This window comes from Tyto alba, unplaced genomic scaffold (assembly GCF_018691265.1).
Source record: "Tyto alba isolate M040663 unplaced genomic scaffold, T.alba_DEE_v4.0 Super-Scaffold_41, whole genome shotgun sequence".
Taxonomy (NCBI): Eukaryota; Metazoa; Chordata; class Aves; order Strigiformes; family Tytonidae; genus Tyto; species Tyto alba.
Genome location: NW_024881317.1, coordinates 1 through 24,316, shown reverse-complemented (window position 1 = coordinate 24,316; position 24,316 = coordinate 1). Strand labels below are relative to the sequence as shown.

General features: G+C 50.2%; 1 protein-coding gene across 1 annotated transcript in view; it reads left to right on the top strand.

Annotated features, from left to right (window-relative positions):
- IQGAP1 (IQ motif containing GTPase activating protein 1) overlaps window positions 1-8,251 on the top strand; it is a 77,956-nt gene extending 69,705 nt beyond the window's left edge. Inside the window, exons 33-38 of the mRNA XM_042804225.1 lie at window positions 85-172; window positions 583-795; window positions 1,882-2,048; window positions 2,994-3,116; window positions 4,017-4,125; window positions 5,823-8,251. Of these exons, the coding sequence (XP_042660159.1) occupies window positions 85-172; window positions 583-795; window positions 1,882-2,048; window positions 2,994-3,116; window positions 4,017-4,125; window positions 5,823-5,936 (814 nt within the window). The 3' untranslated portion in view covers window positions 5,937-8,251. The remainder of the gene's footprint in view (window positions 1-84; window positions 173-582; window positions 796-1,881; window positions 2,049-2,993; window positions 3,117-4,016; window positions 4,126-5,822) is intronic.
- The last annotated feature ends 16,065 nt before the right edge of the window (window positions 8,252-24,316 follow it).

The window sequence follows — 24,316 nt, the reverse complement described above, 5'->3', positions numbered from 1 at the left end:
CGTTGGTATCATTGCAGAATAGAACAGTCTTGAAGGTCTTTCAGCTTAAAGGTTTTTCTCTTACTCTCCTTGGTTTCTTTGCAGCACAAAACGTTTAATTGTTGATGTAATCCGCTTCCAACCAGGGGAGACGCTGACTGAAATCTTGGAAACTCCAGCTACCTCAGAGCAAGTATGAAGTTGCTTACCGGCATTCTTTTTAGACTAGGAAATTAGGATCTATGTGGGTATACGTGGGAATCTGCATTGATATATTGTAGGGAAGCTGTCTCCGCTGATGTTGGAGCAGTGTGTAACAACAATGAGGAGGGGGAGAATAATGCCAATAAATTGTATGTGTGAATCTCACTCCTCTCGTAGTTGCTAGAAACTATCTAGAACATTTTAAATGGCAAGTAGGCATCTGCTCATTCCCATACATGGAATGTGTTCACCAAACGTGGATTCATTGGCATCAGTATGGGAATGACCGAGCGGAACTATTTATCCTATGTTAAGCTGGAGGTCAGGCAATCCGTTTCTGTTTTTTTGTCACTTTACAAGTTCATAAGCAGATCAATTTTAATTTTTATTTTCTTCTAGGAAGCGGAACATCAAAGAGCAATGCAGAAACGGGCCATTCGTGATGCTAAAACTCCCGATAAGATGAAAAAATCTGTGTCTGTAAAGGAGGACGGCAACTTAAATATTCAAGAAAAAAAAGATAAAATCAAGACAGGCCTGAAGAGGTTGACAGAACTGGGGACAGTGAATGCAAAAAATAAATACCAGGAACTAATCAACGATATCGCGAAGGTATGCCAATCGGGGGGGTTCCTAGTAATCATAGTGGAGTTTTACCAGAGTTTGCAGCCTTGTGAAACTGGCAGGAGCTCTCAGGAGTAGTAGCTAGTTTACGGACATTAAGCCTACCTTTTGCCACAGCATTTTCACCTCTTGGCGTTTGGGAAGTCCTTTATTTTGTAGGATGTTTGTGTTTTCTCAAGTTACTGGGTTGCCAGAATCTCAGGTACTTTAAGGGAAAGCATTATAGCTTGGAAGGGAAGTCCTGATGTGTGACCTTTATTTTTAACCTGCTCCCTTTCACTAATTTAAGTAGCACCTTTACAAACTTACTCACAAGGGGAGGTTTTATCCATAACTTAAAGACATCCTAACTTTTATTTTTATTTAAAGGTACCTGTTCAGGAACACCCAAACAATAAAGGGGGGATTTGAGAAAAACTTGCAAAAGTGATCTGCTACTGTTGCACGTTGCTACAGTGACAGTGTATTTTATATTACGTGCTTACCAGAAAACTATCTGGGAAATGTTATGTATGTAAAGCGAATAAGTAATTGCCTTTAGGGATCTGATTATAATTAATCGTACTGTTGTTTATATGTATAAACATTAAAATAGAAGTCGACTTGAACTCAATATATTTTTTGTTCAGGTATTAAGGTAACGTATGCTTAAAGATGGCCGACCAAGAACAAAAAGTAAGGAAGTCTCTGCGCTGCCATGGTTTCAGTGCTTGATTTGTAAGATACCTTTCCTACCCGGTGGTGGCAAAAATTGCTGCCCTTCCTTTAGATCGCATACTGTCCGTGCCTGCTCTAGTCATTTCAACTAGGACAGCATGGAAGTTTGAAAAAGCAACAAAAGGTTCAGATGAACTGCCGTGTAGGGTTGGTTGGTTAGTTCCAAAAATCGTCAAAACAGAGAAGAAGTGGTTACACTTAAACTGGGGCGAGTGCAACTGAGGGCTCTGGCTTGTAGCATGAAGCAAGACTAAGCAAAATCAAATGGTGTGTTTCAAATACTTTGTGCTCTGGGCATGAGCAGCTGGAGAGCTCAAGTGACTGTTAAGTCTCTGCCTGTCTTTCTCTGTGACTTAGGATATCCGAAATCAGCGTAGATACCGTCAGAGAAGAAAGGCAGAGCTGGTGAAGCTGCAGCAGACGTACAGCGCCTTGAACTCCAAAGCTACTTTTTATGGGGAGCAAGTGGATTATTACAAAAGCTACATCAAAACCTGCTTGGATAACCTGGCCAGCAAGGGCAAGTAAGTATCTTGGAACCGCGCTGTGGCCCTAGAAGTGCTTCTTAGAGAAGGCACGTGTAGGCTGTTCCTAAGAAGAATCATCATGCCATCTGCTCAAAGGTCCTCAGCCAAGCCCTTTACCACAGCAGTAGTTCTAGGGAAAGGGTCTCAGAAGTAATGGGAAAATATGGGGAGAGGGCAGTGTCCTGAATGGGGTCAAAAAGACATACTTGAAAGAATTTCGGTCCCTCTGGGAGAGTTTAGAGAATCCAGTGAGAATGAAGCAGGTTGCCCAGATAACGCACATGCTGCTCATTCTGTCCTGTCATCCCTTCTGGGAGCAGAGAATGAAAATAACGTAGTTATCTACAAGGAAAGCATCAATCATTAATTGACCTCTTTTTCTATCCCGAATGGTGTCAGTTGTAGTAGTGCAAGACAATTCAGATTTTCCTCGAAAAACTAAAAAAAAGCATCTTTCTCCCCAGTAAGATGTGGGAAGAACAACTGCCAGTGAAAACTGAGGCAAGAAAATTGTTGAGTGATCTCAGCCTTCTCGATGTCAGCTGTCACCAGATCCCCTTTTGCCTAACGATAGATGGTACTGCTTTCTGTGAAGTACCATGTGGTTATGTTTTGGGGGGATGGTTGGTCAGTTTGTTCGTTTGGTTTGGTTTTTTTGTTTTTCTTCTCCTGTAGCATAAAAGTTGTTGGTAAATAGTAGAAAATCAAAGCTTTGATCTGAGCTACAAGTGCTTAGTAGATAAACTCACTAGTAGAAATACATCATCTATCAGCTGCATTAGTCATAGTTGATTAGCTATACTGGTTCTGTCCCCTCATATAAATAGGATTAAATGTGTGCTGTCTGAAATCTCTTTACTCGTTTGACCGATCATCTTGTTTGTTTGCACGTGTATGTTGTTGTGGTTTTTTGTGTGGTTTTTTTTTTTTTTTTTTTTTTAGAGTCTCTAAGAAGCCTCAGGAGATGAAAGGCAAAAACAGTAAAAAGATTTCTCTAAAATACACAGCAGCTCGACTTCATGAGAAGGGAGTGCTTTTAGAGATTGAGGACCTGCAAAGTAACCAGTGAGTATCTTTTTAAAACTCTTTAGAGCTAAATAACCTTGGAGGAAAACAGGTATGTTGAGTTCTGGTCTCTTTCTTTGAACTAGTCTAGGTGCTGGTAATTGAGGAACAGAAGCTCTGAGGTTTGTTTGAGATAATGACAGATTGTCGTGCGGTTTTGTTCTTGGAATATAGCATTATTGGTAGATGATGTAGCTATTAAAACTGAAGAAATTGTTTTGGCGATCTAGGCTGGCATCTCTAGGGCCGAGAAACCTCGCCTATAGTGATCACTTCAGTTCTCTCTTTTTCTGGCTGAAGCGAAGCAGGTCTTCGATTGAGAAGGGTAACAGGATTTAAACGTGACATCCTCTTCCCACCCGCCCCTTCCCTGTCACCCCCACAGTCACAGAAGGGTGCCTCCACAGGTGACTTGCTACTATGGTTACTAGTTCTCACAGTCGAAAAATCAACTTAATGCTAGCTTGAGTTTGTCCAGCTGCAGTTTGCTAACCTTGAGAACTTGGTGTAGCTTCTGTGGAATATAGAGAAGCTGCCTGTTAATAGAATTTTTTTTCAACCCTGATTCCAGTTTCGTACTTTGTGCACTAAAATAGGTGCGGCTGTGCAGCGCAGAAGTAGACTGTTTAGACTGCACAGGCTAAATTGCCGTATTTCCTACTGTGCTCGTGTGAAGGCATGATCTGCTGGATGTATAATCTGTTAGACTTCCGTTCATTGTTGTATTGATTCTGGTCAGCTTTTATGGTCTCATTCCAAATGGGGATATAGAATAAAGAGTTAAGAATGTAATTCTTAGAAATTTATCTTCAGATTTCATCTCGTATATTCTCTCCCCGTTTCAGTAGGATTTGCACATTTGGTAGTGATCTGTGGTTTTTCATTTCTCTAATTGCATAGGTTTAAAAACGTGATATTTGAAATTGGTCCAACAGAAGAAGTAGGAGATTTTGAGGTGAAAGCAAAATTCATGGGGGTGCAGATGGAAACCTTTATGTTACATTATCAGGTAAGAACTGTCCTATTTAATAGTGGCATGTAAGTTCCACTTGTTAGCCTCTTCATCAGAATAACGATGACATGTTTTCTGCCTGAGCAGTCTGAAAAATGCTCCCAAAACCAACCCATTTGTTGCAGGCAAAACAGGTGCAATGCAAATGGGGGATTTGGACTACTTTTGTTTCTTTACTAATGAAAGCCTGGTGTCAGTGTTCTTAGTTACACTTGGATGTACACACACAAAATGAACGCATGCATTTTCAACAACTTCTGCTACAGCAGAGAGATCGGGAATCTGGCAGCAGTTAGCTGGGCTTGGGTGTGGTGGCTTCAGCTGTATAGGTGATCTTCCTGTCACTCTACACCTACCAGTTTCTTTAGCCGTCCTCAACCTTTACTTAGGCCAGGCTACCAGAACAAGCATCCTGAATGACCTTTTCACAAACAGTTCCCCGTTCTTCCTCCCACGACAGTACTGTTGTGCCTGGTGTTTCTGTCCCCTTCTTCCGCTTTTGTCCCTGCCCACCCCCCCCCCCCCCACCCCAACTTGGGCGTCATTAGGTTTGTTACTTGTGGATGCCTCTGGGGTCTCGAAACAGATTGTGTGCAAGAGCACCTCACATTGCGATAAGTCTGTGCCACCTAACTGGCTGCGGGAAGGAACAGCTGCCTTGGGCATGCTGTTTGTGTGCTCTGAGGGTGTCCCACAGTTCATTCCGGTCCTAATCCGTCAGAGCTGGTCACAAACTTCTTGGTTCGTGGGGCTGCCCAAGGTCACTTGCTGCTCGGGCACACGTGTTGCTACACCACTATGCCTTTGAAGCACTGCTTTGCAGAAAAAGCAAGCATTCTGAGAGGAGAGCAACGAGGGGACTGCTGTTGGTCACCCAACTATAGCATTAACAGTGGCATTAATTAAAAGGACTTGCATTGTCATTGCCAAAATTTTTACAGAAAGAGCTTTATGATCGTTTACTTCAGTATCACTCAAGCTGGACAGCTGCAGGAGCTAGATTTGGATTTTTGGAACGCACACGGTGTTTCCCTTAAGGCTTTCTTAAATACATATCGCTTAAAAGTGGGCTTGCTGAAAGAAACGCATTGCTGAGATAAATCGGTGCAGGGAGTCGCATTGCTCTGTCGGGTGAATTGCTGACAACAGCAAAGTGTAACTAGATATACTGCCTATGTTAACGTCTGAGAGACTGAATCCTAGCAGAGCTGACATTTCCTTTTCTGCCCTAGATTGCAGTGCTCTAAACCACCTCACTGAGACCTGTGGCAACTAAGATTTTTAGAAAGCGATCCTGTGGAACGTTACAATGTTTGATGGGTACATAATATAACTAGGTCCATAGGAGGCCCTTTCTAAATGTTACAACAACTTTTATGGCTACCGTACAAATGAAAAGTCTGGAGATGGCTAGATCTGAAATTTGACTTTCTTAGGATGGTCTTCTATTTCTGCTCTCTTTCATAATTTTTCTTCTAATAAACACAGATTAGAAAGTTAAGTTCTTAAATGTCTTAGCACAACTTTATTTTTCATGCAGTACGCATGGATCTTTAACGAGTCTCTTGTTTTTCTATCGTATGCCATATAGTTTGTGATAAATATTCCTCAAAAACCTACTGTACCACAGGGTCTTGTATATTCTCCATAGGCTTCTGAGGTTTCCTCGCTCACAAAGGTATTCTCTTTGGCAGGATCTTTTGCAGCTGCAGTATGAAGGCGTTGCGGTCATGAAGTTGTTCGACAGAGCAAAAGTGAATGTCAACCTTCTGATCTTTCTTCTGAATAAGAAATTTTATGGGAAGTAACCGACCTTTGCCAGCAAGTCTGTGAAAGGGGACATGAATAGAAACTTGCACATACAACTTCTAATGACGTAGCTATGTATCAGTATATGCCCATGCTGTGCTAAAATATATCAAATGTATCATGGAGGAGGAATAAGAACCTCTTGTGAACTGACAACCCTGATTGAGTCTGCAGGGAGTTGGTTCATTGTTTATTTATGATCTTTATCTTCAACTTTGAAGGTCCCCTGAAAAGCAGTTATTTTAGAATGTATTTTTACATGGCACTGGGGATTAAACTAATGTTAGAGTATATATAGGGCGTATGGATGCTTTATTTGCCTAATTGTGTGCTTCTTGAGGCTTTAATTCTGGTTGCCTGTGCAAAGAGAAAGCTGGCACTGTACAGCGGTTGGTTTGCCTCTTTCTGAAAGCAAAAAAGGGTTGCAGATTGTATTTGTACTCCAATTGTTCTGTAACGGTAATGAAAAATGAACAGAAATGAAAAATGGTCAAGGTCCAGGTTACCCATTTGTTTGTGAGCTTGCGGTGGTGGTACCAGTGGCCAGTTCCCAAGGTAGAGCTACTACAGTCTGGGGAACCAGTAAGTGTCATAAATGGTTGCTGAACTGTTTGTGATTGTGTACTGTAGCCACGCAGAACAGCTTTAGTCTAATTTTTCTTGATTTGTTTCTGTTTATCACACTGTAACAAATTACAGATGGCCCCTTAAATAGAGGGACTGTGGAATGTATTTACTAGTGCTTACGGATGAAAATAAGCCTTTTGGAGAAGGGGAGGGAAACTTAAAAATTGTCTTGAAACTTTTAACATTGCTTGCAAAGCATTTGAAATGTAAAGATAACTTTTTATCAAGTTTAGAGCAATGTTCTATATATCTGTATCTGATGCAATAAATGTTAGGCTCTACCTGCAAACTTGTCAAAGGAGGAAGACTATCTTAAACGGGTTATGTTTTAAGAAGAAAAATTTTTTTTAGCTATACTCAAGATCCCATTTCTTTTACTACTTTGAGGCTCTTTTCCCACCATGGTGGTGGTGCTGACTGTTCTGCTATGTCCAATAAAAATGCAGAGACTTTAAAAAAAAAAAACCTCTGAGCTTTAAAATCATCAGTTGCTCCAGCTCTACCCCCATTTTTTTCTGTTTTTAAAAAAGGCACATATCTCTTAATTGAAATTTTCAAGTTATTCATAGGTCACTTCTGTTGTTCATTCAGATTACTGAGTTTAATTGAACTGCTTTATCTCTCATCTATACCAAGCCAGTTATTTCAGATTAGATCTTTTTTTATCATGAAAGACACTTCTAGTATTCGAAATGGCTACATCCCTGAGGATAACTTTTCTGCAGTCTTCTCGGAAGCAAGTATTTATTTCAGCCTGCTGGTCTCTAGATGGTATTTATACATATTTTAATGTTGGTGCATAGGCAGTCCAAGCCCGTACCAAAAATTACTTACCAAACCCGAGAAAGATCTTTATGATCCAGATCATCTGAAACAGGGATACCTCAGAACTGGATTTCTGCTGAAGTATGACGAAGAGGTCTGAAATGGGGTAATGGTCTTGCCTTCATTTTTTTGTGTGTGCTTTTTTTCCTGCTTTCGTTTTGTTTTGTTTTGTTTTTCTGTCTCTGAATTTGCTACATTGCAGAAGGACTTAAAAATAATTCCTTTGATTTGGGGATAATGAGAATAATGGTAGAACATTATAAAATTGATTAGAAAATGCAGCTGTACTCTGCGAGCTCATAAACCACAGGGATTGATCACACACAGCCCCACACACACCTTTTTCTTTAATTATATTTTTTAATTAATAATTTTAATACTTTTCAATGTCTGTCAAATAAATTTCAACTGTAACCCACTTGGGATTCAGAGACAAAGTAATGAGATGTTAAGAGTCCTGTGTAGTACCCAGGGGGAAAACATCCTTACTACGTGATTTATAGTAATTCCCTTGTTCCCTACACCTATTGAAAACATTAGTTTTTGGCAAAAATTGCAAGAAGCCCAACTCCGTTCTTTGAATATAATCTTAAAACTGGGAAAGATTCTACTCATTTTAGCTGAGCAACAGTATGGAAGGGTGGAAGTTTTATTTTTAAAGGAAAAGCTCTATTACAAGATCCAATCTCAGAATTAATTATATGTATTTTTTAATTTACCAGTGATTTATCTTTGCTTTCTCCATTACACCGCTGTATTTACCATGGGAGTAGCTACACGTACAAGCTATGTCTTTGTTCTTTTCTGGTAAAGTTTGTCTTTACTTGTCTCACATCTAAGTAAAAAGTAGTTTGTCCCCCTGGCTGTCGTGTGAAATCCTGACTGCAAGCAGTGGCCCCCAGCCACACAGCTGAACCCGGGGCACAGCGTTGTAGCAGCAGGCGCTGCCATCACCGAGCAGGGTTAGGCTGCACGAGGGAAACCGGTGTGACTCCAGAGGGCTCCTGCCTCCTCCGTGCCTAAGTCCTGGCCTTTCTCTTACCCGGGGGGATGGCTGTGGTGCCAGGAAACAGCAGGGGCTAGGATGGAGGTGTGGACCTCCCCAGAGCCCTCCGTGAGGCCAGGTACCACCCTAAGGGACCCATATGGAATGCCTTAGGAGTCATCTAGGGTAAAGGGCAAGGCCTTCAGAGATGCTCCTGCTGCCAGCGTAGCCTTCCACCAGCCTCGCACTGCACTGGGGTTCCCCCTGCCATTTGATATGGCTCCGTAGTGGTCCCGTGGCGCTCGGCTACCCGAAATCCTGCCCCAAGACTCTGACGAGCCACCGGGCCCTGGCTGAGTAGCCCCGGAAGCCTCTACTCCGCGCTCACAAAAGGAGAGCGAAGGTGCCGCCGCCGCCCGGCGATCAGGAGTCAATCCGGCCGCTGAGGCGCCGTGCGCGCGCACGGGGGCGTGGCCCTTCGCTCGCTGCTGCCGCCCGCAGGCCGGAGCGCAGGACTGCCGCTCGGGAACCGCGCATGCGCAATGGTGCACTGTCAGGCGCTCACTGCTGCCGTGCGCCGGTAAAAGCAACGCGATGCTGCGGTGCCTGCGGGGTGTTGCCGCCGCGATCGTTGCTGCCTCCCCGTAGGGAAATGCCGCGGCCGTCCCACGTGCGCGCTGCCGGCGGGTGCTCGGCGCACGAAGTGTGGAACTGCGGTGCCGGCACAGCACACGTTCGCACTGGGGTCCGCCGTTTCACATGCGCGGTGGCATCCGTCACAGCGCTCGCCGCTGCTGCCCAGCGACCAAAGTTCGCTATTGCAGCTGGGATGCCGCGCATGCGCTGCGGCTCCCCTGTGCTCACGCTGTCATGCGCCGGTAACGTCAGTATGAGACTATGGTGCCTACGGGGTGGTGCCGCCGCGCTCGCTACTGCCTCCAGCCGACCGATAGCGTGTACTGCAGCCCAGGAGCCGCGCATGCGCAATGGGGGTGCGCTCTGCAGCGATCGCTACTGCCTTCTGCCGAAGGAAATGCGGTACTGCAGCCCCGGAGCTGCGCATGCGCAGTGAGGGGCGCTCTGTCGCGCGCTCGCTCCTGACTCCTGACGACCGAAGTGCGGTACTGCAGCCCTGCAGCCTCGCAAGCGCGGTGGGGGCGCCCTGTGCTGCTCTCGCTACTGCCGCCTGCCGAACGAAATGCGGTACTGCAGCCCCGCTTCCGCACATGCGCACTGGGGGCGCCCTCTGCGGCCATTGCTGCTGCCTCCGCGGTGAACGGCAGTGCCCGCAGAGCGGTGTCGCTGCGCCCGCCGCTTCCCCCCGTGCGCGGTGCCGAGCACGCTACTGCAGCCCGGCGGTCGCGCGCCGGCTCTGGTCCCTCTGGCGCAGGCGCGGTGCGCGGGAGAGAGAGGGGCGGGGCGGCGGGTGGAGGCTGCCGGTGAGGCGAGCCCGCCCCTTGGGCGGGGGGGGGGTGTCTCCTGGGGGCGGGGGACGCGGGAAGCTGCACCCCCTCCGCTGCGGCAGGCGAGCCTCGCCAGCGCAGCCCCGGGGAGTTCCCTGAGAGCGGGAAGGGGGAAAGGAGGCGGGCGTCCCCGACTCGCCAGAGATCCCCTTGAGCCGCCCCCGCCCCGCTCGCCCCGTGCCGCTGCCCTCAGCTCCAGCCCCTCCCCTGGAGCCTGTCCCGTAGCCCCAGGCCCCCCCCAAGCCCTGTCGTGAGGGCAGCGAGCTGGCCCGCAACTGCATCTCCAGCAGCCCCTGCAGGAGGGGCCGTGGCCAGGGGTGGGCTCTGGTGCTGACAATCTCTGTTTCTTCTTTCCCTCTTCCAGAGGCTGCGCTGAGGTAGCGGTTGTCCGTTCCTCCCCCGGGGATGCTGCTGACTGCACCCGCCTCAGGCTTGCGTGGGCTGTCTCTGCCTGGCCTCCCTCGTGCACCTTGCGGCATGGCAGCAAAAAGGAACAGGCAGAGCGGTGGCTGGCGGTGGGCAGGAGTTGCCGTGGCTGACGCTGGAGGGGCCAGAGAAAGGCAAAGAGGACTAAACGGGTGGCCATCCGGCCGGCAGCTGCCTCCCGCTGCAGGAAGAGAGAGCCAGCCTCTCCGGGTGAGGAAGGATCCCGCTTCGCAGTCTGCAGCAGCTCAGACCACCAACGTGCACCGCAGGGTCTGTACGTCTCACTGAAAATGCGGTACAGCCACGTAGTGCACGGGCGAGTGGGGCTATGTGCGTAGGAGGCCTCATCCCGTAAGAGCTGAGGCACCCCCGTGTTCTCTTAGGTGGCGGACAGCCGAGCGCCTGGAGCTAGAGAAGAGGAAGTGGGGAGGGAAGGAGAAAGAAGCGTCTGAACCGGCAGATTCTCCCGGCAGCGCCGAGAGCGAGAGCTGCTGCAGTGAGTCCCAGGCCCATGGGGCCCTGTCGCCCCTCTTGAATGTCCCGGGCCCTCCCCTGGCCTTTTCTCTTTCCCACGCTGCTGTGATTTTCTTCGTTTCCCTTTACCTCTCTGTTGTTCTGTCCTGCTCCCTCTTCCTCTCTCTTGTTCTGCCACTCCCTTTTCTTTTTCTCTCTGCGCTTTTGTCGTGCTCCGTCTTCTTCTTTTTTTTATCCTCTGTCTCTTGTCCTGCAACCCACTGGTGTTTTTCTGCTCTCCAGCTGTCTGTCCTGCTACCCGTCCTAGGCTTTTCCCCCTCCTTGTCTCTTCTGCTCCCTCTCTCTTATTCTTGCCTGTCTTTCACTTTGTCCTGCTTTCCTGTCCCTTTTTCCTCTCTCTGTATCACCTTGTCTTGCTCCTTTGTCTTGGTTGGACAATCTCTGTCCTTCTCCTTGGCCTTCTTTTTCCCCCTCCTTATCATCCTCCGTCCTTCTTCCTGTCTGTCTTTTTTCTCTTTCTGTCCTTCTGCCCCAGAGCTTCTTTTTCCAGCTCTCGCTCCTGCTCTCTGCTGTCTGTCCTTCCCTTTCTCCCTCCCTCTTTCTCTGACGTTACCCCCGCGCTCCTCGTTGTCTCTCCACCCCTCTGTCCCGCTTCCTATCTCTCATTTTCCACTTCCGTTTCCCTGTACCTGCTTTTGGTCTCTGGTTTTCCCCTGGCTCTGCCTCCTGTCATTCTTCCCGTTGCTCTGGCTTGCTCTCTATCCCAGTGTTCTGCTTCCCACTCCTCCCTTTTTCTTGCATTTCCATCTTCTTGCTTCCCATCCCTCACTTCTTTTCTGTACCCCTCTCTCCTTCCCCCCTGTCCCTCTGCCTCTGGCCTGCTGCTGGTCCCTGGTTTACCTTTTTCCCGCTCTCTGTCTGGGCTCTGTCTCTCCCCTTCTCGGTCCCTCTCTCCTTCGTGCAACCTGTATCTTCCTCTCTCTGTCCCTCTGCCCCTAATGCTTCTTTCTGCGTCTCTCACTCCTGATCTCTGCCCCTTTCTACCTCTCACTGTCCATCTGTCCCGCATCTTCCCTTGGGTTATTCTGCTTTTATCCCCCTGCCCGTCTCACTCTTTCTAGTTATCTCCCCTTGTCCGGCCGTCTGTCCCTTTTTCCCTTTTTCTCTGCCCTACTCTGGCCCTACTTTTCCTTCCTCTCTCTCTGCCCAGCAGCCCATCTCCGTATTTTTATCCTTCCTTCACCTGTTTGTATTCATTTGCATCTGGTTCACCGCCTTCTGCTGCCCCCAGTCCCTCTGTCACGTTCCTTGTCCTGCTTCTTGTCTTTCCGCAGCCCGCGCTCTCTCCCCACCTTTCCCTCTCTCTCCATCCTTCCTTTTCCTCTGCGTCCCGTTGTCCTGTCGCTCATCTCTCTTTTTTCCTTCCGTTTCTCTGTCCTGCTCCCTGTCCCTTCCTTCTTTGTCAATCCCTCTGTCCCGTTGCCTAGCGTGACTTTTGCTGTCTGCACCCCACTGTGCTGCTTCCCATTCATCTGTTTCATCTCAGTTTTCCTGTCCTGCTCTGCAGCAGTGTATTTTCATTCTCCAGCTCTCTGACCTGCTCCCCGCCCCCCTCTTTTCCACTCTTCCCTTCTTTACCCTTCTCTACACCTCTGTCTGAAAGCTCGTGTCCCGCTGCCTGTCCCTCTCTGGCTACATCCCACTGGCCCGCTCCCTGTGCCTCTCTTTGCATTGCTGTCGCTGTCCTTGTCCCTCTTTTCTTTCTCCCTCCATCTCTCTGTCCCACTGGCCATCTCTGTCCAGGTCTCTTTCTGTTTTTTCTCCTCTCTTGGTTCTTCCTCTTTTCTTTCGCTCCTCATCCCTCTGCCCTGCTTTGTGTTTCCGCCCCCTCGCTCCCGTAGTGTCCTGCTGTGGGTTACCCGTCCTTCTCCCTGTTGTTTTTTTTCCCTCTCACTCTATTCCTCTGTCCTGCTCCCTAGATAGATTTTGTTTTGTTTTGTTTTTTAATTCTCAGTGTTTCTGTTATTCCGCCCATTGCTATTTTTTAATTCTCCATCTCTCCTGCTCCCCATCCTCCCCCTTTCTCTCTCTGTCATTCTTTTCTCTTCCCTCTACCTCTGCTTTTCTCTCTCCTTGCATCCTACTCCCTCCCTCCCGCCCTCTCTGTCACACTGTCCTGCTCACCATCCCTCTCTTGCAGGACACTAGAAGAGAGGAGAAAAGTGGCAGTGCCGCTTTTTCTTTTTACCTTTCTGATGTGTGTTTCCCCCAGTCCCCGCCTTTTCCAAGTGCCGGTCTTTCTCTCTAGATACTCCTGTCATTCTCCTCCTCTTGCTGCTCTTGCTCTTTTTCTCTCTCTCCGGCTATTCTGCTTCCCATTGCTACTTTTTCCCTTTCCATCCCTTTGTCCTGCTTTCTTGTCCTTGTCAGTCTTTCCCTTTGTTCTTCCTCCAGTCTGTCTCTGCTCTCACTGGCTCTCTATCCCAGCATCCTGCTCCCTGTCCCACTCTCTTTTGCAGGATCGTGCTTTCTGGCTCTCTGTCCCTCACCTGGTTTTTATACCACTCTGTCCTTCCCCCTGTCTTTCCTCATCCCTCTGGCCTGCTGCCCATTGCTGTCTTTTTTTTCTTTTTTTCCTCTCTATGTCTTTGCCTTGTTATGGTGATACTCGTCTTCTTGCTGTCTCTAGTGTTCCGTTGTCCATCTCCGCCCTGTTCCCTGTCCCTTCTCTCTTCTTCTCTCCTCTGTCATCCCCTCAACTTTTTGTCTGTATATGCCATGCTGCTGCCTGTCCCATTGTTTCTTGCCACATACCTCTGTCCAGGTGTTCTGCTCTCCACTCGTCATTTCCTCTCTCTTTCCCTCTGTCCTACTCTCCTGCACTTAGCACGCGAGTGAGTGGGGCTGCGTGTTCAGGAAGCTTTGTCTCATAAGAGCTGTAAGACTCACAGGTATCCTTGTAGGTGGGGGACAGCCAAGTGTCTGGAGTTACAGAAGAGGAAGGAAGAATGAGGAAGAAGCATCCCAACTGTCTCGTTCTCCGGGCAGCGCCGAGAGTGAGAGCTGCAGTGAGTCCTGGGCCCTTGGGGCCTTATTCCTCCGCTTGTGCGTCCCGGTCCCTCCCTGTCCCTCCCCTGGCCCCCTCGCTTTCCCACACAGCTGCTATTTTTTTTTCCTTTCTGCCCTGCACCTCCTTTCTCCACTTCACTCTGAGTGGCCCCCTGTCCCCATCTTTTAGGTCCTCCCTCTCTCTGCCCTGTAGCCTGTGGCTATTTTTCCCTTCTCCGTATTTCTCTGTCTGGCTCCCAGCCACTATTTTTGCATTCCTCCCTCTCTGTCCTGTAGCCCATCAGTATTTTTGCTGTGTCTGGAATTCTCTGTCCTGTTCGCTATCCCTGGTGTTCAGTCTTCCCTCTCAGCTCTGGAGCATGTCAAGAGTCTATTTCTTACTCCTGCCTCTCTTTACCCTGCTTCCCGCCTGTCATTTCAAGGTCTTTCCTCTCTGTCCTGTCACCCATCGCCTTTTGCCATTTTTTTTTTCTTTCTCCATCTCACTCTGTCTTGCTTCCTGTCCCCTTTTTTCTAAGTCTTCCCTCTCCCCCCACTAGCATGTCACTCTAATTTTCTTTCCCTGTTGTTGTGGTTTGAGCCCAGAGGGCGACGGACTGCCACGCGGCTGCTCACTCGCCTCTTCCCCCTCAGGATGGAAAGGAGAAAATAAAGCAAAAGGCTCGGGGATTGAGGTAAGGACGGGGAGGGATGACTCATTGGCTGTGGTCATGGGCAAAAGACAGACTTGTTAGGAGAAGGAAAGGAACGTCAATTTAATTCAAATGACAGCAACACGTAGCAAACGGAGCAGGACGATGAGAAGTATAGCCACATCTTAAAAACACCTTCCCCCCCGCCCTTCCCTTCCTTCCAGGCTCAGCTTTGCTCCCGATTTCTCCACCTCCTGCCCCGCAGCGGGGCGGAGAACGGCTGTTGCGGTCGGTTGGCCACACGTTGTTTCTACTGCTCCTTTCTCCTCAGGGGGAGGACTCCTCATGCTGTTCCCCTGCTCCAGCTTGGCATCCCTCTCCCAGGAGATGGTCCTCCCTGAACTTTCTCCCACACGAGTCCTTCCTGCAGGCTGCGGCTCTTCCTGAACGGCTCCAGCGTGGGTCCCTGCTGCGCCTCACAGTCCTCTTGGCAACAAAGTACAACGGCGCCGGGGGCTTCCCTCAGAGTCCCGGCATTCGTCTTTGGGAGCAGCCGCCCGCTCCGGCCGGCGGGATTCCTCCACGGGCTGCAGGTGGGCATCTGCTCTGCCAGCGACTTCCACGGGCTGCAGGGGGACAGCCTGCCGTCTCACCACGGGCGGCAAGGGACGCTCTGCTCCATTGCACCCGTCCCCACCCTCCTCCTCCTCCTCCCCCTTCTTCCACTGACCTTGTTTTTGCACAGCTGTCTCCCTCACAACTCCCACTCATCCTCCCAGGTTCTCCTTAAATGTTAGCTTGGAGGCGCAGCCACCGTGGCTACTCGGCGTGGACTTGACCGGAGGTGGGTCCCGCTTGGAGCCGGCAGAGCTTGGTGGATGTCCTTACGGGGGCCAGTGCTGTAGCCCCTTCCCCCGCTGCCAAAACCCCCGGCCACACACACAAGCAAACCCAACACACCCGTCTCGGTTTGTCTGGCTCCCAGTCTCCTTCATTCTTCCCTCTCTGTTGTGTCACCTGTCGCATCTTTCCTCCCTCCCTTCCTCCCTCTCTCCCTCCCCCTCCCTCCCTCCGTCCCTCTCCGTCTGTCTCTGGTAGCTGGATGCAGCTTTTTTCTTTGTCTGTCTCTCTGTCCAGCTCCTTGCCTCCAAATCTTAATTCTACCCTCTCTCTCCCTGAAAGCCTGCCAGGACTTTTTCTTCTTCTCAGTCTCTCTGTCTCTGTTTTTTAATTCCTCCCTCTCTGCCCTGTTACCTGGCAGCATTTTTACTGACTCCGCGTCTCTTGGTCTGGTTCGAGATCCTGATTTTTGACATTCCTCCCTCTCCGCACTGCAGCCTGTCACTTTCAAAGCTCTCTTTCTCTGCCCCTCGATGTCCCCTCTTTTGTACTTACTTCCTCTCTATGGCTCCCCGGCTCTGTGTTGTCATTCCTTTCTCTCTGTCCTAGAGCCCATCAGTAGTTTTTTCTTTCCCTGGCTCTATTTTCCAGTTCCCAGGCCCTGTTTCTCCAGTTTGTCCTTCTAGGCCCTGTGCCACATTGCCACTCATTTCTTTTGCAGTCTCTCCCTGTCCGGCTCCCTGCAGGGATTTTTTAATTCCGCCCTGTCTGTCTTGTAGCCCGCTGCTGATTTTTCTTTCTCTGTCCAGCTCCCTGTCCCTCACTTAATTTTTTTTACATCCTCCCTCTGTGCCCTGTACATGTTGCTCTTTAAATTTTCCTTCCCCGGTATCTCTGTCGATTGCTCCCTGTACCTGTTTTTTACTTCTTCCCTCTCTGTCCTGTGGCCTGTTGCAATTTGTTCTTTCTCCGTCTCTTCTTTTTCTGGCTCTTGGTCACTATTTTTCAGTTTCTCCCTCTTGGCCCTGTAGCCCAATGCTATTATTTGTCTGTCCTCATCTCCCTCGGGCTCCCTGTGCCTGTTTTTTAATTCTTCCCTCTCTGTGTTGCAGCCCATTGTTATTGTTCTAGTCTCTGTCCTGCTCCCTGTCCTGTGTTCCATTTCCTCCCTCTCTGCCCCGTAGCCTGGTGCAGTTTTGTGTTTTTTTTTTTTCCCCCGTTCCCCATTGCTCTCTGTCCAGCTCCCTGTCCCCGCTTTTTGATTCTTCCCTCGCTGCCCCACGGCCTGGTGCTCTCTGCCCTTTCTCAGTCTCTTTCTGTCCAGCTCCTGGTCCCATCCTTTTTGAAATTCCTCCCTCTGTCTCTGAGCCCATAGTGGTTTTTCCTTTCTGCATCGCTGGCTGGCTCCCGCCCCCTGTTTCTCAGTTTCTTCTGGGCTCTTTAGCCTGTGGCAATTTTACTTCCTGCTCTCCATCTGTCTCTGGATCCCAATTTTTTAATTCCTCCTCCTCTTCCCCGTAGCCTGTCTTTCTGGGCATTGTCCCCTCTTTATCTATCTCCCTCCTCCTGTCCGGCTCCCAGTCCTGATGTTTTAATGCCTCCCTCTCTGCCTTCTAGCTGTTGCTGTACTTCCTGTAAGCGTTGCTCTGTGTCTGGCTCCTCGTCCCTCTCTTTTCATTCTTCCTTGGGGCCCGTCAGTATACCTGTCTCTTACCGTCTCTCTCTGGCCAGCTCTGGATCCCTGTTTCTTCCTTCTTCCCTCTATCTGCCTGGTAGCCCCTGGCTATTTTTATTTTCTCCATCTCTTGCTGCCCAGCGCCAGATCCCTGCTTTTTCATTCCTCTTCCTCAGTCCCATAGCCCCGTGGTTTTTTGTCTTTGTCTGGCTCTCTTTGTCTGGCTCCCTGTCCCTGTTGTTTGGTTTCTTCCTTCTTGGCCCCGTAGCACGTTGTGATTCTGTTTGCCTCTCCTTTCACAGCTCCCCATCCCTCCCTTTCCATTGCTCCCTCTCTGTCCTGTTTCCCCTTGGGCCGTGCCCACCCCCCACCCCCCCGTCTCCCCCTTTCTCCATCTGCCTCTTTCTTGCTTCCCGTCCCTGTTTTTCAAGTCCTCCCTCTGACGTGTAGCCTGTCGCTCCTTTCTCTATCTCTCTGTGTCCCTCCCAGTGCCCCCGTTCTTTAATCATTCCTCTCTGACCTGTACCCTGCCGCTATTTTTGCCTTTCTTTGTCCCTCTCTGTCCAGCTCCCCGTCCCTGTTGATTAGTTCTTCCCTTGCGGAGCCGCGGACGAACAACACGCCGAGACGGGTTCAGTGTGGGTGATAGAGCATCAATCACCGTGTGTCTTTATTGGTCCAGGGTACATATATTTATACAGACAATGATAATTATGATGCCTACTAGTCACTAGCTGATTGGCTTAAGCTCTAAAGGTCGTATTCGCACAGTCCACCTACTTGCAGTTAGCTTACAGCACAAGCTTCTCATAACACTAAGTTTCTCATGCTGCTATTTCTGATTCCTCTTGACTTGTTTTCGATACATGACAGTACCATAACACAATGTTTCTCAGACCACCGTTACCATAACACTGGGTTTCTCAGACCACTATTCCTAATTCCCCTTAACCTGTTTTCGACACACCACGGTACACAGGGCTGAAGCGTCCTTGACATTCTTCATGTAACAGCAGCTGCGAGCAGCTGCAGGCAACCCTAGTGAGGCTCAGCATCAGCAGCTAGAGCAGGCTCTGATCATACAATTGCTCGGTGGGCTCAGGACCCTTGTCTCTGAGCCATTCTCCAACATTCCCTCTTCTTGCACTTACCGCTATTGCCTGTGATATCCATCTCTTTTCATCTGGCTCCCCGTCCCCAGCTGTTAATTCATCCTTCTGCCCTCTGTAGTCTGTCTGGAATTTTTCTTTGGTGTCTCTCTCTCTGGCTGGTTCCCTCTCTCTGTGTTTTAATCCCGCATTCTCTGTCCCATAGACCCACCACATTTGCCTGTATTTCTCCCCCCCCCGCCCCTCTCTGTCCGGTTCCCCGACGCTAGTTTTTATTTCCTCCCTCTCTGTCTTGTAGCCCGTTGCCGTCTTTGTGTTCCTTTCTCCGTGTCTCTCTGTCTGGCTCCCAGTCCCTGTTCTTGACTCGCTCTCTCTTCGCGGTAGCCCGCAGCTACTTTTTTTTGTGTCATCCATTGCATTCTGTCTGCTCCCCGGCCCTGTTGATGAATGCCACCCTCTGCACTCTGCCGCTTTTCCCTGTTCTATTTCTGCCTCTCCCTGTCTGGATCCCTGTCCCTGGTTTTTCAATTCCTCCCTCTCTGCCGTGTTGCCCTTGCGATCTTTTGCCTTTCGCTGTCTCTGCGTGGCCAGCTCTCTGTCCTTGTCGCTTTTTTGTTTCTTGACCTTTGTGTCCCTGGCTCCTCGGCAACCCTATTTTAGAATTCCTCCCCCCCACGCACTGATATTCTTTCTCCTTTCCAGCTTTTTTTTTTCTGGTTCCCTGTCCCCATTTCTTAATTCTTCCATCTCTGACCTGCAGAGTGTGGGCATGTGTTTTGTTTTGTATTGTTGCAGCTCCTTGCCCCTTCCCTCCGTTGTTGGCTGTCCTGGCTCCCTGTCCCCATTGCCTTTTTCCTCCCTCTCTGCCCTGTTCTTTGTTGCTTTATTGTCTTTCCCTGTCTCTCTCGGTCCGGCTCCCTGCCCCCATTCATTTTTTGTCTCTCTCTTGTGCTGCTCATCCCAGGTTTTTTCTGCATATCTATCCTGCTTGCAGTCCTTTTCATCTAAGGAAACATTAAGCCCCCCCACCCTCAGGAAACATTGCACCTGGGGGTTGAGATATGCTGTTTATCTGATAACATGGGAGTTGCAAGGGGAGGGCTGGCACCAAAGTTGTAGTTGGGGAATCCGGCACTGGGGGCTTGGGGTGGAGGATATGTTAAGGATTTCTTGGAAGTAATTGTGATATTCCCTCCCTATTCCCGGAATTGTGATACATAGGTAACATTCTACGTAATAAAAAGGAGCCGCTTCTCCCTCCAAACACGCATGCTTGTGGAGGAGTTATCCCCCATGTGCCCAGCGCTGAATAAACGTACCTACTTTATAACATTACTGGTTGTAAAGTCATGATTCTGCTCATCACTTTGTTGTTCTGCCCTGCTCTTTCCCCCTCTTCCTGCTGCCTCTCTTCCTGCTGCTGTTGCAGTTACCTTAACAAAGTAGCTTGAATCCTAGAATGTTATTTTGATTTTAGTTTAGAATATTATTTTGATTTAAAATGGAGTTATAGCAGCTTTAAGAATATAAAGCACACTAAGGCCCTTAGGAATAGGTAGCTAGTATGGTGTGTGCTTTGAACACTGTCCGAATCATTATGGACTCTGAATCAAAACAATGGGTACTGGTTATGGATCTTGAGTCAAAACAATAGGTACCAGAAGATACTGGGTTTGGTTTGGAAGATCAGCCAGAGAAGAAATGAGCATCAGCCAAAGATGAATTGGTGATGCGCAAGGATGGAGTTCAATCAGCGCACACAGTGATGAAGACTATTGACGACCACCAGAGGACCCCCGTCCAACATAACCATGCATGGGTTAGAGACATTTGCATATCATAATGATTTCCAGGAAATAACATGAATATGCTAATCATTACACTCCCATCATTCTATTCAAATCAATCAGTAAAGATGACCAATGATTTCTGTAGAATAGGAATATAGGTAAGGTGCGGTAACTGAAAGCCAATCATTATTAAGGTCAAACTAAACTTTGTGAATTTTGTTGATCTTGTGTAACCATGACTCTGCTGAAAAAGTGTATAAATATGTTGTGCTTTGTACTTGTCGGGGAACACGTTTTTTTGTGGAGTTATCCCCCGTGTTCCCCAGCGCTGGAATAAAGAAGTGCCTGCTTATCTGCCTTGTGTAGATAAGTTCTATTCGCAATTGCCACCTCTAACATCTCTGTCCTCTCTGCTGCCACAGAGGTCCGTTATAAAAGTACAGGGGAGGAGGACCACACTTTGTCTAAAATAGAGAAGAGGAAGGAAAGTCTAAACGAGGGCCCCCTTGGCTGGGCATAGATCAATGTGCACAGTGTAAAACTTTGGTCATTGGAAGAATGAAAATATATGGAATTGGCGACTCGCAAAGTGACTATAATTTATGTATGAGGCTCTTTACAACGATCCAAATTTTAACAAAAGTAAAAGAATTTACTACTGGAAAAAGAAAAGGGGGGAACTGATCTGAGAAAACACCCGATAACCCCCGCCTTTCAGGAGATGCTCACACTAACTCGATAGCGGCCCCCCCCCCCCCTCCCGTGGGATGCTCCCCAGATGGCCTCCATCCATCAAAGGATGGTAACTCCTTTGCAATGGAATGAGAAAGAACAAGATGGACCATTGGTAGTCCCTATCAAAGGGCGGTAACTCCCTTGTGATTGAACGGAAGGAAGACAGGATGGGCCATCTCTGGTATCTCTTGTCCTTGAGATAAGAGGGGAACTGAAACCACTAAGCCAGAAAGACCAAGGAGCTGCAAATTAGCCCAGACTTGAAGGACAAGGTGTACGTGACTACAGGACTGAGCTTGCGCAGAAGTAAGGGTCAACTAGCAAACACCATGAAGAAGACTATGAGCCTTCATCTGAAGACCCCTGCCCATGACCACCAGGGAGCACTGTGCAAACGCGACAGGAGGCATTTGGGGTGGGGGGATATGTTAATGATTTCTCAGAACTAATTGTAATATTCCCTCCCTATCCTCAGAGTAATGATGCATATGTATTAGAGTAGATGAATACGTAACATTTCTAAGCAATAAAAAGGAGCTGCTTTTCGCTCCAAGTGGGGAACGCATTTGGAGGAAATGATTCCCCTGTGCGCCCAGCGCTGAATAAACATACCTACTTTATAACCTTACTGGTTGTAAAGTCGTGATTCCGCACCTCATCGTCTCGATGTGTCATTTGTATTGTAATTGTATTAGAGTTACTGACCAATCGGTGTCTAATAGGAGCATTTGGAAAAGCACCAACCTGTGATTTGGGTGTATAAAAGAAGCACCCGCAGCTGCCTTTAGCTGTGCTGGATTTGAGGAAAATCCACTGAGCCCCCAGGCCTGAATAAAAGACAGTATTGCTCCTGAGCCTGTTAAGATGACCTTATTGCAGGCCGGGTACTGACGGCCCCCTGCTCCCCACAGTCTCCAGCTGTGGGCTGGGGCCGGGGCAGCTCAGGTGGGTCAGGTGAGGTGAGGATGGGACCGGGCCAAGGTTTTAAATAGGCTGCAGCTGGGGAGCTGGGGATGGACTGGGGCAGCCCCAGGGGCAGCCCCAGGTGCAGCCCCAGGTGCAGCCGGTGAGACTGAGGGTGGGGCCGGCCCCGCCGTGCCGAGGGGCTCCAGCTGGAGTCGGGGGAGGGGGGCTTCTCTACCCGCGGGATCTGGCTGAGGAGCGAAAGAGAGTCTCAGCCGCGGCTGCCCGCGGCCAGGAGCGGCCGGTCCGTGCGGCGAGGAAGGATTCCTCCCGGCCGGCCCCGACGGGGCGCAGCACCGGCGCCGGGAGCTCGGCGCCCCCGAGCCGCCGGGTGGCCGGGAAGCCTCGCGGGGGAGGCGCTCGGAGGCGCGTGCCGCCCGCCCCCGCGTGGGTGAGGGTCGGGCAGCCGGCGCTGCGGAGGTGGGAAGGGGCGGAGGCGGAGAGACGAGCCCCGGGGCTGCGAAAGCCTCGGGCCGGGGCCGGTACCGGGAGCTGCGGCGGGTCGCGCGTCCCCCCGGGCCGGTCCCGGCCGCGCTTCTCCAGCTGCCCGCCTGCTCCCGCCTCCGGCTGCCTTTCGGGCTGTCCGGGTCCCCGCAGCTTTTTGCTGTTCTGCTGACACCGCCCCGTCCCCCGTCGCCTTCTCCACGTCCTTTCCACGCCGCTCCCTTGCTGGCTCCCCAGCCGCCTGAAGCATTTCATTCTTTCCACGCTGCCGCCTTCCCTGTCGCTTGTGAAAATCGCATCGGAAGGTCTCCCTCTACCCGGTGACTCGTATCTGTTCTCAGCATCTCCCTGTCTCTCTCCCTCCCTCACTGAAATCGCGTTTAGCGTTAACGAGCGGGCATTGCTTTATTTGGCCGGGGACGCAAGGGAATCGTTCTGCCTAACATGCTTGCTGTACGTTACGATAGCCAAAGCTTATATTGCTCCGTTACGTGTCTATTTATCCAATTTCCAAAAAGTCATTACTATAATCACGTAATTATTATGTGTGCAGTTTAGGTCTCTGAGGGACTTCCGCGGGGGTTGTCGGTGGTCTCTAGCCACCTCTGGTGGTCTTTGGAGAGATCCTTTTTTATACTTGTCTACGGTTTGGAATTGGTCTTTCTTTGGTTTATGTTTGCACTTTCTTATCTCTTGCCTAGCTTCAGCTAGCTTGTTCTTTTTCAGAGGGCCTTAATCTTCAAGGACAATGGCTCGTGATTAGGAGTCTCCCGATTTCCTCATGGGGCCTCTCCACATCTGCGTTTCCTGGGAGGCGTTTATCATGCTCGCCTAGCTCAGGGACCTCTGTGTGACGGACAACGCGTTGCAGGTGTTTGACCAATTGCTTAAGTTTTTACACTACCCTAAACAATGTTTTTTCCTTCACTGTTTTTCAACAAGAGGGCACTGGGAGGACAGGAGGACATGGGGAAGGACTGGAGGACACTGGGGGACATTGGGAGGTCTGCGGGGCCACGGAACATAAGGGGAGACCCTGGACACAAACTGGGAGACACTGGATGTGCTGCAGAGGGGCCTGGAGGACACTGGGGGCATACTGGGAGACACGGTGGGGACTGGAGCGATACTAGGGGGTGTCTGCCAGGACTTGGCAGACCCTGGCTGGACTGGGAAATGCCGGAATGGGCACTGGGGGACACTGAGAGGGACTTGAGAGCACTGGGAGTTACCAGGGAGTCTGTGGCAGGACTGGGAGACACTGAGGGACTCTGCAGGTGCACTGGAGGGACGCTGAGAGGGACTGGGGGGTGCTGGGAGACAACGGATGGTCTGAGGGGACACGGAACAGAGTGGGAGACGCACTGCAGAGGACCGTGGGAGGGATGCTGGGAGGACTGAAAGGTACTGTAAGGATCCTAGGGGGTCTGAGCAGGACTGGGAGGACACTGGACGGGCTGGGACACAGTTGGGGGCACTGGAAGATACTGGGAGGGACTGGAGGGCACTGGGGGAATACTAGGGGGTCTCTGACAGGACTAGGAGGACACCGGATGGACTGGGAGATGCTGGCGGGCACTGGGGGACCCTGGGAGGGACTGGAGGATACAGGGAGACGCTGAATTCTGTGGGAGGCACTGTGTGTGCACTGGGAGACACTGGGAGGGAGTGGAGGCCACTGGGGCTGACTAGGGGTCGAAGGTGCAGGGAGTCTGGTTGGTGTGCAGGGGAACCACACAGTGCGAAGCAAGTCTTCCTGGGTGCACGGGGCTCAGACAGGGTGCAGGGGGTCTGTTTAGGTTGCAGGGGGACTAGGCAAGGTGTAGCAGGGCTAGTTGGGGTGCAGGGGTTCTTTCTGGGGTGCAGGGGGTCTGGTTGGGGTTCAGGAGGCCGAGACAGGGTGCTAGGGAGCCAGAGAGGTTACAGCGGGTCTGATTGGGGAACAGGGAGCCAAGACAGGGTGTAGGGGGCACATACAGGGTGCAGGAGGTCTTCTTGGGGGGGCAGACGGTTCAGACAGGGTGCAGGCAGGTTGCAGGGCATCTGGTTGGGGTGTGTAGGATCTTGTTGCGGTGCAGGGGTTGTGTGTTGTGTGCGAGGGGTCCAGACAGGATGCTGAATGTCTGGCTGAGGTGCAGGGGGCCCAGGCAGGGTCCAGGGGGTCCAGAGAGGGTGCAGGGGGTCTGCTTGGAGTGCAGGGGGGGAAAGCAGGGTGCATATGGGGGCTAGTCAAGAGCAGGGGGTCTCTTTGGGGACAGGGGGTCTACGTGGGGTTTGGGGAGCCCTTACAGTATGCACGGCTGCCAATCAGGGTGCAGGGGG